The sequence below is a fragment of the Fonsecaea erecta genome, assembly GCF_001651985.1.
Source record: "Fonsecaea erecta strain CBS 125763 chromosome Unknown Scaff3, whole genome shotgun sequence".
In the NCBI taxonomy this organism is placed as follows: Eukaryota; Fungi; Ascomycota; class Eurotiomycetes; order Chaetothyriales; family Herpotrichiellaceae; genus Fonsecaea; species Fonsecaea erecta.
In genome coordinates, this window is record NW_017387246.1 from 1,396,919 (window position 1) to 1,410,569 (window position 13,651).

The 13,651-nt window shown below is 52.8% G+C and overlaps 6 protein-coding genes across 6 annotated transcripts; 3 read left to right on the forward strand and 3 right to left on the reverse strand.

The window, feature by feature from the left end:
• Positions 1 to 4,022: 4,022 nt before the first annotated feature.
• On the forward strand, positions 4,023 to 4,436 carry AYL99_03745 (hypothetical protein; the record flags this gene model as incomplete). Its single annotated transcript, XM_018835259.1, has 1 exon — positions 4,023 to 4,436. The coding sequence occupies one exon, from the start codon at positions 4,023 to 4,025 to the stop codon at positions 4,434 to 4,436; it is 414 nt and encodes a 137-aa protein (XP_018694909.1).
• Positions 4,437 to 5,747: 1,311 nt separating this feature from the next.
• AYL99_03746 (hypothetical protein) lies at positions 5,748 to 8,581 on the reverse strand (the record flags this gene model as incomplete). The annotated part of the gene is made up of 3 exons (XM_018835260.1): positions 5,748 to 7,445; positions 7,522 to 7,905; positions 7,970 to 8,581. 3 exons carry the CDS (start codon positions 8,579 to 8,581, stop codon positions 5,748 to 5,750), a joined length of 2,694 nt encoding a protein of 897 aa, XP_018694910.1.
• A 442-nt stretch (positions 8,582 to 9,023) lies between these two features.
• On the forward strand, positions 9,024 to 9,948 carry AYL99_03747 (hypothetical protein; the record flags this gene model as incomplete). Its single annotated transcript, XM_018835261.1, has 2 exons — positions 9,024 to 9,074; positions 9,130 to 9,948. 2 exons carry the CDS (start codon positions 9,024 to 9,026, stop codon positions 9,946 to 9,948), a joined length of 870 nt encoding a protein of 289 aa, XP_018694911.1.
• A 120-nt stretch (positions 9,949 to 10,068) lies between these two features.
• On the reverse strand, positions 10,069 to 10,800 carry AYL99_03748 (hypothetical protein; the record flags this gene model as incomplete). Its single annotated transcript, XM_018835262.1, has 1 exon — positions 10,069 to 10,800. One exon carries the CDS (start codon positions 10,798 to 10,800, stop codon positions 10,069 to 10,071), a length of 732 nt encoding a protein of 243 aa, XP_018694912.1.
• A 596-nt stretch (positions 10,801 to 11,396) lies between these two features.
• On the reverse strand, positions 11,397 to 12,071 carry AYL99_03749 (hypothetical protein; the record flags this gene model as incomplete). The annotated part of the gene is made up of 1 exon (XM_018835263.1): positions 11,397 to 12,071. One exon carries the CDS (start codon positions 12,069 to 12,071, stop codon positions 11,397 to 11,399), a length of 675 nt encoding a protein of 224 aa, XP_018694913.1.
• A 342-nt stretch (positions 12,072 to 12,413) lies between these two features.
• AYL99_03750 (secondary thiamine-phosphate synthase enzyme) lies at positions 12,414 to 12,907 on the forward strand (the record flags this gene model as incomplete). The annotated part of the gene is made up of 2 exons (XM_018835264.1): positions 12,414 to 12,695; positions 12,749 to 12,907. 2 exons carry the CDS (start codon positions 12,414 to 12,416, stop codon positions 12,905 to 12,907), a joined length of 441 nt encoding a protein of 146 aa, XP_018694914.1.
• Positions 12,908 to 13,651: the final 744 nt, after the last annotated feature.

Consider the following 13,651-nt stretch of genomic DNA (forward strand, 5'->3'; position numbering starts at 1 on the left):
CTGCGATCTGATGCAGCTCACTGGACCCTCGCGCGCGGATGAGACGCGTCTCTGTGGAACAAAGCAACCGTTTGATCACCACAACACTTGAGGGTTTGCAGAGCGTGACCGATCTCTGCCCCAGGGAGAGTGGTTAAATGTAGCCCTTGAACAGTGGGCATGACGTTGAGACGGGTGTCGTGCCGTGTGACTAGCCCTTTGGACGGATACAGCAGGAGTCTGGCGACCGGTCATCCTAATAGTACCCAGTAGTGAATCCTCCCAAGCGCTGGCTGAAGTACGTCAAGCTGACAGTCTTCGAGAAAGTCTCGTCGAACAAAGGGCTCACAACTTCCATCACCAGGCAGGGGCTTTGCTGATGCGATCAGCATTCCCCGACTCTGCCCAATCTCTAGATTACACGTTACACGTCAGCGAGCAAACGTCACCGCTTGAAGATCGTCAATGGGAAGTTGCGAGTCGTCGTATTCGCTCCTCTTATACTCCGTAATTTCTGCGCATCGAAACTCTTTGATAAACAATCCAAAACACGATCAACGTGTTCCCTCCGCGAAGCCCTCGAGCTGCATCGTGTTTTGGTGAGCTCCTGGATTCGGCATGCATGTGAGAGTGTCTAACGAGAAGGGGCAGGAGCCAAATCAAAGCACTTGACCATTGATTCGACGGTGACCCTTTATCCAGAAATGGTGCTTCGCTTCCATTGACACACACACACACACACACAGTCACATCCTATCTGTCCTATTATAAGATTACTGGTGTTTGACGCGATGGTCAGCTCATCGTTCATGATTACTACTATTTGGCCACCTTGGGGACATCGCGTGCAAATCGTTGTTTGACCCGGCCCACTGATTTCTGAGGTCCCTTCTCGCCGGTTTGGGTAGGTACCAGGCCCCTCGAAGGAGCACGGAGCTCAGGGAAGCGAGTGTCCGTCTCCCGATCCCGCCTTACCGAGTCTCGATGACACCATCCCATTGAGTGGAGAACAGACCCTTTTCGGATAGGCATGTACGGCAGTGCTCGTACGCGCATATTGATTCCCAGGGCCTCCAGTACCAAGTGAGGACTGGAAATCATTTAATGAGCACGAATGCACTGGAAGAATTCAGTAGGTCTTGGAAGACGAAAAAGCAGAAGCAGAAAATATTCTGACGCGACAAGGGGAAATCATCGTGTTTGCGACCCGTGCCACACCTTCAGCTGCCCTTAACTCTATTTGTAACTTGAACGCTCGAAAGGGTCAAGGGGCCAAGTTAGATCAGCATAAGATTACGGAGTTCTCGACCTCGTTTTCCCGAAGACTTGTCCAGCGTGAAGTAAGGCCACCTGAAATTCATCAATGAAGTCCATTGATGAGACTGCGAAGACAGCCTTGAATAGTGATTTCCACGACGATACTCGGCATCTCGCGTTTTCTTTCGTTGCGAAAAGGCTCCAGCGTGATTATCTGAGCCGGGAGCTCTGTGAAACCTAGTTGGAGAAGTCGAAAGCACGTGTGGAAGGTATCTGTGGCGGCCAGGGCGGCTCGAACGAGCATGAATCCTGGTAGAGGGGTTTCACCTCCATGCATGTGCTTCGTGCTCAGCATCTAAGGTGCGAGCAAGGCTGAAACCAGGCTTGAGCCGTTTTGTGGAGGCTGAAGGCCACGAGCATGAGTTGGCAGATGTACTCGACCACCCACATACTCCGTGCATGGGAATCTGGTAAGCAAGAAAGAGAGAAATGCCATGCTTTGGCTGCAGCAAGTAGCCTGGATGGGCCTGCGTCTGCACCCCGTATGAGCTACTTGACGGTGTACGTTTGGTTTCAAACTCGGGTGCGCCGGTCTCTCGGCATCACCCACCTTTTCCACCATAACGCTGATCATCCAGGAGTTCGTGCCCTCCAGGGGTAAGGGAAAGCAGTATTAAAGTAGATATCGTCACTCAAGCAGCTCTTTAATGACGACTGCTTCCATATCCCAGGGCGCCCACCAGTCGACGACTTTGACCCAAAAAGCCGACTTGACGAAGGCAAGGAAGGCTCGCTTGCACCCTTTCTCTCGTGGCATCCGACAAGCGCACTTCAACACTCAAAAACGGTGGCAAGAGAGCCATTTGGTTAGGGTCGGACCACCGCTTCATGTCTGGTGACATGCCAATCGCATACAGAAGATACGACGGTCCACTGTACAGCTCGACGTCGCACCGATCGAATTTGCGTTGCCACGCCCAGTACTGGTAGACCAGTTCTTCAGCAGAAGCGCTTTGGAGATCGCAGAGCACGATATGGAGGAGCAGGATGGGTATGATCGGACGGACAACGCTGGGCACATCTGCCGGCAGGGTTCGATAGGTCGGTGTGCCAGGAAGGAACAGGCTCACGGGATGGAGGTTACCAAGAGGGTATCGTCGTCTATAGACGGCCACGGTGTGGAAATTTCGGTAAGCGGCGATGAATTCAAGCGTGCAAAAGTGATCTCATTGAGCTTGAGTGAAGGCTGCCTCTGCCATTAGCAGTCTCTGCCGTTCCGTCTCGTCCAGCAAGTGAACCGAAAACCGAGTCCACATTGCAGAGATCTGTCCATTTGACAGCACATGTTCTCTGTGGGCAGTTATGAACGTGTTGGTGATGGGCTGTGTCTCACCGAAAGGCGGCTTGGGTCAGTGTATCGAATATTGCACTCTCTGACTCACCATGTCATTTCCACGCCAAAGCAGGTGAGTAATGCGGAACGTCCCACCCGTGTCGACGTTCCAGCGCCGCTCGCAGACCACGACAACGCAGAGAGAACGAGTTCCATGCCTGCTCTTTCGTCACCTCTGAGCTTTCCCTAATAACCGATTCTGTAGTGCAGATGCAGGCCAGGGCCTGAAGAAGCCCGTCGCTCGGATTCGCCGCTTCGGCTTCCAGCCTCGTGCGGAAGCTGTGGAAGGTTGATAGCATTTCTCAGCAAAATTTCTCTCCTCCTTTGGGGGGTCTTCAATCAGAGCGCGGCTCATTGCTGCAAAGTGGACAGCGACCGACAGCACGAGGGGATTTCCTTGCGTTACCGGCCAATGCAAATTGCGCGGCGGAAACCATGTCTTCTGATGACGTTTTCCGAGATGAGGTACGCAGTTTTCCAGGGCTGTAAATCAAGTCAGCTTTTTCCCCAAGATGGGGGCACCGGCGACCCTCATCGTACGGTGGGCAACCATGATGCCTTCGCTTGGGTTGAGGTCCGCAGCGAGTGTCTTGAAGGGGTCTAAATGGCCGTGCAAGAGATTCTGTGCATCTGCCAAGGCCAGCAGGGCCTTTTAAGGGCCAAGGATTGATTGGAGTGGAGGAGAGGAGAAGGTTTCAGACTAATCAGGGGCGATTGAAGTGGCCTGTAAATCGGTCAGTTTCGTGGAGCTTACAGAGGTTTTTTGAGAGGGCTTTTCAGAGACGAATGGATGTTACTAGACAAACAGACTAAGACCGTTTAATGAAGGTTTGATGAAGATTTGAGGGAGTTGTTGATAATTGATGGAGTTGTTGATGAAAAGCCGAGTTTAGCAGTGGCGGAGATGGCAAGGATCGATTCGGAGCGGGATAACTAAGATCCGGTCAAGTCACGTTACTAGTGTTTGCAACAGCCAATCGATAAGCTCCGATGGGAGTTGGCCAATCAGCAGCGTGGCTACTCGGTCAGCTCAGCTTCGTAGATTCAGAACTTCGTATTCGTACCAGGTTCGCAATCGTTCACTTTCCCCTAAGGATCGCTAGCGAGGGTCAAGCGCTGACGCTTCAAAACCCGACCAACCTGCTATCGAAGCTGTAACACTTAAATCGACATCTGCACACAAGGAGAAAAGTACTTGTTTCTCGCAACTCTTAACCAACGTCAACAACATCTATCCATCAGGCTATTTACTCGACGTAACCATTTTCAATCCGGATTCGTTAATCTCCATCTCATCTCCAGACCAGAAAATCCAGGCAAAATTAAACCACAGACCTGGAAATCCAAAAACCCACCAGATAGCAGACACCACCCCCATCATTCCTCACCAACCATGCCCCTCTCACAATCCCGCTACCTGCCCATCGCGATCGGCGGCTTCGGCCTGATGGCGGTCGGTCTGGGCGTCAACGCATTGTTCAATCCGCGATCGGCGCTGGCACTGTTCCAGTTCCCGCACCCGGGGGCGCGGGCCAACACGATCGAAGACACGCCCGAGGGCCACCTGGTCGAGAGCGTGATGATGCTCGAGGGCGCACGGACCATCGCACTCGGCACCGCCCTGATCTCCACCGCCTACTACGGCAGTCGCAAGGCCCTGACCGTCATGGTATGGGTTAGCACCGGCGTCGCCGTCGCCGACGGCTTCATCAGTCGCCGCCAGATCGGTGGCAACGAGTGGGCGCACTGGATGTTTGTGCCCGTGGGCGTTGTCATCGGGGGCATACTGAGCGGTTTCGCGGATTAGTTGGTCTGTCTCTCCGCCATTTGGAAGTGGGATACTCAGTTGGTTTGCCCGCTGTTGATGGAAGAATGGCTGTACATATAGTTATCGCACTTTCCTTTTGTAGGTAGTGCCCCAAACGGGAGTTCTCGGAGGGATGGTTGAATTGATTTGGATCAATCTCTACTCCGTCCAGTTACAAGATAGAGCCTTGACTTTCTCGAAGAAAAGAAAAAAAAGAATCAACTCTCCCAAAGAAAGCAAAGCCTCCCCTCTCAAACTCAGGGACGAGTCGACTTACCCACGCCAGAAGACTTTCTGGTTCTATATCCCTCTGCCTGAAGTCAAACCCATTGCTGCTGCAAGATAGACGAGGCAATGCTCCACTCCATCATTAATCTTGCAGTTCAGCTCCAGTGGCTCTTCCCCACGGGAAACCAGCCACCCACCATTGTAACACAACGAGTTAAGTTGACACTGGATGGCCCTCACGCATGCCCCTTGCCAAAGCCAACTCGTTTGCACCTCTGCAAGCTGCTAGTACGCGTAGAGATAGAGAGTCGCTGACGGATGGAAGGGCATGTTCTCGGACCCTGTTACGACTACCGAACTCTTGGTGCCCTCGGGCAGAAGAGCAGTCGAGAAGGAAAATACAACAGTCCCCAAGGTTCACTTCTTACCTACCTACCTACCTTAGCAAAGCAAACGCGGGGGCGATCGCCACTTGACGGGGTTTGGTTGGTTCATTGACTGGGGATCGGATGAAGGAAGCATAAGGACGACGACCGGAGGCTGGGAAATCCTGCTAGTGGTCCGCCCTCTGAACGATATTTTCTTGGACCTACCTACATATCTACGAGTACATAGGTGGCTGGCATTCCTAGTTGATTGCTCGGCGTGAAGCACAAGACGCCGTGCCCTGCTCCTCAAGCCCTGGGAATGCGGCTGTGAGATTGGAGCCAAAGCTTAACGCCGCTTTGAGACTCCACTTCGTGTCGGGGAGGGCGGAAATGCTGATCCTCAGAGGCGTACGAGGTACACTCGATGAGTCCAGCCAGCATAAGAAACGACCTTGGTCAAGCCACCGGAGCTGACAGAGTGGTCTCCTTCTTCCTGCCACCAAGGTTCGAGACCACACTGGTGAGTTGTTAACTGTCTGGTGGAAGAGCCTGGATGAAAGCTCGCTGACTCGTCAGAGCACATCAACCCCGAACAAGGTTTGCCCAGATTGGGTAAGTTGGCAATCTCAAATGCACTTGATATGGTCACCAAGTCAGGATGCTGGACAGCTATCTCGCTGTAGAGAGCATACTCGACTTCCCGCTGGGATCCAAGCTAGGGATTCCGAGTGGATTCAGTCCATCTCGTGCCATAAGTAGGGCCTGCGTCCCTCTCCATCCCTCTGGCAGACTCGAGCCAATTATACCAGTTCATTTCCCCTCCAAGGTCCATATTGGCATCGACGGAATCAATCTCCCAGTTCGAGAACACGTCGACTGATGGGTCCGCATCTGCCCAGAGCCAAGGGTGGAAACCCGGACCCATGGTCCGGCCGTCAACCAGGTCGCCAGGCCCCGTGCGAATGGTGTTATATGGTGGCTCAACGGGCTGTTCAGAAGCCGGCTCCCTGGGAATGTTCGTGTTCATTGACGAATGAGGGTCGTTGTTGTTGATGTTCTTCGGGATTTCGTCATTTTGCAGTCCGTTCATGCTTAAGGACGTTACTTCAGAGGGGATGTCGAACTCGGAATCCCCGGAGTTACTTGGAGGAATCAACCCGGCAAACAAAGGCTCCCTGTGGACTTCATGGACTGTAGGGTCGGCAAGTCTTGCGTTAGAGGTGCGCGGTATGTGTCGCTGGTCGAGGGGCAGCACTGGGGTGGCTACGAGCCGGCGCCATCGCTCACGGAAACTGTCCACACTGGATCTGGCTGGGAATGGAGCAGAGCTTGCAGGCACAGGAGTCTTGTAGTCTTCCATTTCCAGCAATGCAGCCGCCTGTGGATCGGCGCGGAGCCTTTGGAGCTCGGCGTCCCGATGCTTCTGGGCCTTGGTAATCAGCTTTCGTAGCGGAATCCATATGCGAAGGTTGTTGTCTGCTAGAGCCTGGGCCGGAATCAGCCATTTACTGTGGAGGACAACCCAAGCCCTCTCGACGGTAGACGACCACGGCCGTCGTGAAATCTCGATCAGGAGGAATACAATGGCATGCCAGTGGGTGTGGCTCTGATAAAGCCAGCGCCAATGCCGACATGCCTCTTCGGCGTTGAGTGCATGGTTGTATTCTGCGACCTCCATTGCCGAGACAAGCAACTTGGTTCTGATCTCGTCCGACGTGGGCTCGCTAGGGGTAGAAAAGAGAGTCGGGAGATACACGATGAGCGTCATCTTGGCCATGACCATTCGCGCGACGGTGGCGGCGACCCAGTAGGCAATGTTCCCTGATTCACTCGTGTGTTGAAGATACTCCCGTTCGAAATTCCCGTAGATTTCGTTCAAAAGACGGCTCTGGTGCTCACCGGCACTAGATATCATCATCTGCCTCATAATGTCGACGATTCCAGCGGAGATGCGTGTAAATGTCATGTCGGTGATGCCCTGCCGCTCTGTGGGAGTCTGTTTCGACTCAGGATCTATGTCTCCATCGTTGACGTTGAGTGGGATCTTTGTGTCGAAGCTGCCGTGCGCGATGCTTAGATCTGTTCCTTGGTCCTCAGATGCCCGTAAATCCAGTCGACACAGAGTCCACCAGACGCGTCGCCGCATCTCAGTCTCAAAAGGTCTTTGGTGTTTGAAATGAAGTCCATCTCGCTGCAAACCAAGGTACTGCGCCATTCTGATGACGAGCCCAGTCATCATCCACACAAACCTCGGACTGTCATGTCGTCGGGCAAGGCATAGAAAGAGGGCAAACGCCTGGACTAGTTCCAGATTGGGGAGGGTCAGGAAATCAGCCTTGGCCAGGCAATGCTCCAGCCCAAGACGATACTTGAGACTCAGTTCGGATTTGGGGGAGCCAAAGTGGTTCATTGCCTGCACAGGAAACATGGTCAACACAGCTTAATCATGTCTGGCCGACCTCTAACGTCACGGTCAAGGGAGGGCTCACATCGTCCTCCTCCATGGATGTTACAGCAGCGTAAGAGACGGAGAATATTAAGGCTTCATGAGATGGTGTGAGGTGGGCCATGCGAACACCGTCAGGACCAAAGACCATCTTCGTGAAGGTTGGGATGTGGACAATTTGCATGAACACGTTCACGTTTCTCGAAAAGCTGTCCAGAAGGATGGGCAAATGTGAGGGTAGCGGATGTAGCTCGTCGAGATTGGGAGCTGCAGGAGCTAGATTATGTCGAAACAGGAACGCATGGCGTTGCCAGGGCGTCCGCTCGGTGTCCTGGGTGGGCACTGTCTCTTCAAGAGCTGCATCATCCCATGAGCTGTCCGAATCGTCTGTTACTTGACCCCCACTATCGGCCTCTAAGCCATCGAGCTGCGCTGAAAGTCAGTGAATCTTTTCGTCGAAGATGGGGACGTAAACGCAATGGCGAGCTGACCTCTTCGTCGACCCGGGTCCAGAAGGCGCTGCTCACATAATGGCTGCGACCGGCATTTTGGAGCACCAAGCGGCCAAAGTGTTGACGAAGTTTGCTGATATCAGTCGCCGGTGACAGCGTCCTCTCGTGCTCTCTGTCCCGATTCTTGATCGAACTATCATCAGGCGAATTGACTCTAGATGAATTGCCGCCAGCCGAGCTCGTCGTCGCTGCACGAGTCTGCTCCAACTGACCGCTCAGATCCTTCACCAGGAGCTCAAGGTTGCGCAGTCTCTCCATGACCTTGTCAAGGTCCGCATTGGCGTCCAACGGTTGCGGAGCGTCTGACGCTGGAGGATTGTTGGTGAGATGATGGAGACGACGCGCCCACCTCGGCGGGCGGTCATCTGACGGAATGACACAGGCGATGTTGGCTCGGCGGCAATTGGAGCAGGGTGACTTCTTGTCACAGCGAACCTTGCGTGCGCGACATACAAGGCAACTGCGTAATTTAGATGCCGGTCGAGGCGGTGTCGGGGCATCCCTGCTGGCCGCCGCAGGAGCATTCGCAGTCTTTTCGGCGATCGACACCGAGGAAAGCGTGGGTATTGCCGCTGACGAGCTCTGCGACATGGCCTCTGTGCGAGGGGATAGGCGCTGATATATCTCTGGCTGACTGGCTGGTTACTCCGTGTCGCGACAAAGTGTGAGAGGGTCGGCCCCCAGTCACAGTTCTTCTAAAAGCCGGGCGCCTGAACTATGCCTGATACAGTTACTTGATGGGCCTCGCCGTCTATTGACGAATAGAATCCTGTCCGAAAAGTGCGCGAGAACTCACCGAGACAAGCGACGGGTGAACCAGCTCGCCGACCACTACGTCGCCGGCCGATCGGATGAGGGTTGTCCCTGTGGAAGAGCTGGTATAACAACCATGTAGTATCTCTGGAGCCTTTGCTATTGCTAAGTCGTCGACCTACACCACTGTGCGTTGAGCAGAAATTTCATCCGTGACCAAGATCACACGGCATTTCGAGCGAACAACTCGGAGAGGGCCTGTTTGTATTCGACTGGCGATATGAGCTCTTCAAGTCCACAAATAGATCCCTCGTGCGAAGAGTGCATCAAGGTAGGACACCTGGTTTCAAACTTAACCAACGCATTCCACTCACCACATTTCCCAGGGCACCATTCTCCATGGCCAGCCACAGGGCAGTGAAGAAGAGATTCACGGGCTTAATACCTACGTGGTCGGCAACCGGACCAACCCGCGGGGCATCGTTGTCGTCTATTCAGATATCTTTGGCCTGCCATTTCCCAACAACAAACTGATTGCGGACGCCTACGCCAAGAGCGGCGAATGGCTTGTGTATCTCCCAGACTTCTTCAAGGGGGATCCGGTACCGCTGAAGACTGCCGATGTTTTCCTCCCGGTCGATGCGAAAAAGCAGTCGACGTTGGCAAAGTACACTGGCATTCTTGCGAGGGCGCCGTCGTTCGTCATGTGGATGACGAGGCACAAGGAGGGGCCTACCAACCAAATCTGCATGGATTTCTTACAGGCGTTGAGGCGCTCGACTCCCCCAAGCCAGAAGATCGGAATGGTCGGATTCTGCTGGGGTGGGAAGTATGCGATTCGAGCCGGTTTGGAAAGCAACATGATTGAGGTTGATGGTAAAAAGGTGCCGCTTGTGGACGCAGTGGTGGCTTTGCATCCTAGTCATCTTGCCATTCCAGCTGATGTCGAAGCTTTGGTCGTTCCTGTCACGATCGGATGGGGGCTGGAGGATCAGGGCGTGAATATTGAGCAGAAGGGCAAGGTAGAAGAAGTCCACGCGAGAGCAAAGGCAGCAGGGAGGAAGCTGCCAGAAGTAGAGCATAAGGTTTATAAACCGGGCCGGCATGGGTTCGCTGTGAGAGGCAATCCAGACGACCCAGAGGAACGCGCATGCCTGGAGGAGTCGGAGAAGCAGGCTCTGGACTGGTTGGCGCGCTGGCTTTGAAGCATATTAGGGAACTTATCTTCAGCTGGTAGAATTATTACTGACTAGATGTCTGACCTTATCAAGTAACCTTGGACGTTGTGCTCGATCGCGCCTGTATAGCCCAATATATATCCAAGATCAAGTCTTTTCAGGAGCTAGTCCCAGAAAAAATTGCCGATTGAAAGCAAACATATCCTCAAAGGTGCAGAATTCCGGAATCCCCATTTCGAAATGAGGAGGGAGTTTGGGCCGATACTCTTCCAGAAAATCTGAAAGCTCCTGATGTTGCTGGTTTTCCAGACGGCGGAGAATGTATGCGAGACTGATGTGAAAAGAATATCTGTCGTGAGCAGGATGGTGCAGCTGCAGGACCTCAGAGAGGCGATGTCGGAGACCGCGGAGTCTGGTTTCGTCGGCGGAAGTCGCTGGAACGGCTCTCAGGGCAATGCCATCTATCAATGGATCGTAGCCAACAATAGTCATTTGAAACGGTGGCTCGCCCTCGATACCAAAGTTTTCGAGCTTCTTTTTGAAGAGATCCGTGCACCGGCTCAGAGGGGCATCGAGAGGCAAATCCGCCGGCCAGACATGGGGCTCCCGAGTCTGATCAGTAACGCCTTCAAAGACAGTCATGTGCCAGCTTTCGGGCGGTAACAAGGTGTATAGTGACGCAAGCTTGTGGTGTCCAAGTGCATCATATAGACCGAGCATTGCACGGAACAAAGCGTGATCTGGGGAGAGATGACAGATGATCGTGTTCCCGGGAAAAGGCAGTACATTCCCATCAGGATCAAACTTCCGACCGATTGAAACGGGATAGTCAGTATGTGGAGAATCTTGTCTCGGTGTAGGACCAGATGAGTTGGCCATGGCGAGCAGTGAGGCTTCCGTCGCTTCTGAGTCGAATTGGAGCTGTGTGCTACTGTGCTCGAAGAACACGGTAAAACCGGCTTCAGAAAAAAAATAGCTGTTTAAATAAGAGGGCGGCTGGCTTCTTCTGAACCCAGCAAGATGCCCTCTACTGCTACATCCACGCAGAGATGAGGGTATTCTTTGACGTCCATGATCAACTGTTGTCGGGTTCGAGTTTGGGCCCGGGTCGCATGCTGACGTGTTTGACCAATCCCGACACGCAATGTCTCGGCTCATATAAAAGATCCCAGTAACACGTGGGTTGACAAATGGTCAGGCGAAGTTCGTAAGAAAGACCGGGAGTCAACCAGTCAGACCATTTGGAAATCTGGGATCATCTCCTGCGGCAGCCTGATAGTTGGAAAACACTAAGCTAGGCTCGTTTATGCTTCGAATCAGGCAAGATGTAAACTACCAACGATTTCGCAGACAGTCCGGCATTCGACTCGGTTACCTCGTAGGCTGCTCGAAGTTATGAAAGCAACAACGCTTTAATTGCTTTGACCAAAATCGTCAGTCGATACGTGTCGTTGCAGGCATTCGACAGCTTCATTTCAAGACTTTGGCTGCAGAATCACCTTCATCTGCCTGATCTCAGCCACGTCAGCAACCTTTTGTTCCGCAACCAGGGCTGAAGAATGAAACACGAGGGCGTTTGTCCTCCTTTTCAGTTCCTCGATATTTGTTGACCGCACGCCTCCACCTGGCATGACCACAACCCGACCGCCTGCTTGCTTCACAAGCAGCGCAAGAACATCACAATTTTGAAAGGCGTTTGAAACACCACCAGAGGTCAGGATGGTACGAATCCCACAGCCAACAACATCCTCGAGAGCTCGAGGCAAATCTGTGGTTTCATCAAACGCACGATGGAACGTGCACGGCAGAGGAGCTGCCAGTTCAACTAATTCTGAGGTTCTTGCAGCATCGACCGTCCGGTCGGGCTTGAGGATGCCAAAGACAAAGCCGTCTGCAATCGCTTTGAGACCCGTTATGGTGTCTTTCATCTCCTGGAATTCGTCGGGTGAATAGACAAAATCACCGCCTCGGGGGCGGACCATGGCATGAATAGGTATCTCGATCTTCTCGCGCAGGTCGGCGATCCAACTTGAGGGCGGCGTTATTCCACCGACATCTGCACGATCACACAGCTCGACGCGATCTGCCCCAGCCTGCCCTGCGGCCAGTGCAGAGTCGACGTTGAAACAGGCGATTTCAAGGAGTGCCATGAGCAGATTGATATATTTCTTTCATAAGGTACATCAACACCGAGAGGAAAGAAATGGGGCGGGTTTGTCCAGGAAGGTTTGCCGGTGGCATATGACGTATATGCGGATAACTCGTTGATGCCGCAGTTCGACATTCTACCGTCACAATCTTTCTAAGATATGCCAACACTGGACTTTACTCAATCCAAATATTTCACATTTGTCACGGTTCTGATTTTGACCCTTGCTTTATTTCCAGGGCTTCCACAGTACATTCTCGGTCTTCCCGTTCGTCTGCTCATATCTCCATCCGAAACGACAGCCCCTCGCTCCGTTACTTTCGAGTGCCTCCCAGGCCCCAACATGTCAACAACGTGGCTTCAGAAAACCTTTACACTTCCTTCCAAGTCTCGTGGCTCCTACCTCATAACAGACCAGGTTGTGTCGGCATTGCCGGAGATCACAGAATACAAAGTTGGACTTCTGAACCTGTTTATACAACACACCTCATGCGCGCTTTCTTTGAATGAAAACTGGGACAGTGATGTAAGAGAAGATATGAGCGATGCGCTTGACCGAATTGCCCCAGAAGACAGGAAGGGCAATTTATACCGACACTCGGCGGAAGGCTTGGATGACATGCCTGTAGGTGTATATCTCTTCCTCAAAGCATATGGCGATACTCATGAGTCGATTAGGCACATATCAAGTCGGCACTTATTGGTGCAAGTGTTACGATTCCTATCACGAATGGCACTCTGAATACTGGCACGTGGCAGGGGATCTGGTATTTGGAATTTCGGGCGTCGAAGCATACGAGAAAGGTGGTAGCGACCATCCAAGGCGAGAAACGCTGAAACGGTTGGATCTCACCATAATCTCCAATTCATCGTTACTCACCGATGGAAAAGCCACCGCAGGCTATTGCGTGACGCCGTTGTTCTTTCAACAATACCACAGTGCTGATACCTCCGACACCAACGGATTTCGATGCCTCAGTGGGCAATGCGAAATGCCTATCTGGAGACTGTCCGCAGTTGATGACGGTTCCCAGTCGAGAAACCCAGCAGATTCAGATGCGAAGGGGAGAAAGATGTATTTCAGGGTCAGCAGCCTTATTGAGAGGTGCGAGAACGGGCTGTTCGCAGTATTATCGACGCCCAAGTGGAAGTGACGCCGTCCCTAAACAGATAGAGACTGTCGAATGACGGATGAGTATGAGCGATTTTGCTCAAGTTTCCCAGGTCCTTCCTGAAACGAGTTCAGGTCAGCGTCTCCAGGACGAGGGTGCCCTTTAACACTTTTGAATGAATTCTGAACAGTAAATGTATGTAGTGGCACTGACGTATCGGCGAAATATTCTCCCGGGCCGATGCATGGGCGCGGGATGCGCGTAACGTCTTTTCCGCCTTCAACTTGTTGTTTGCGATATTGAAGTCACAATCCACCTCCGCTCTGACACCACGCGATCCTCATGATTGGAAAGTAGTATCTGCGACTGAAACAGTCAACAGTGCAGCACCTGTCAGACTTACGACCGTGTCAGGTGGAGGTCACAACGTCCGCTGCATCGAATGCTAAAGCGGGCTTCTTGACCTCTA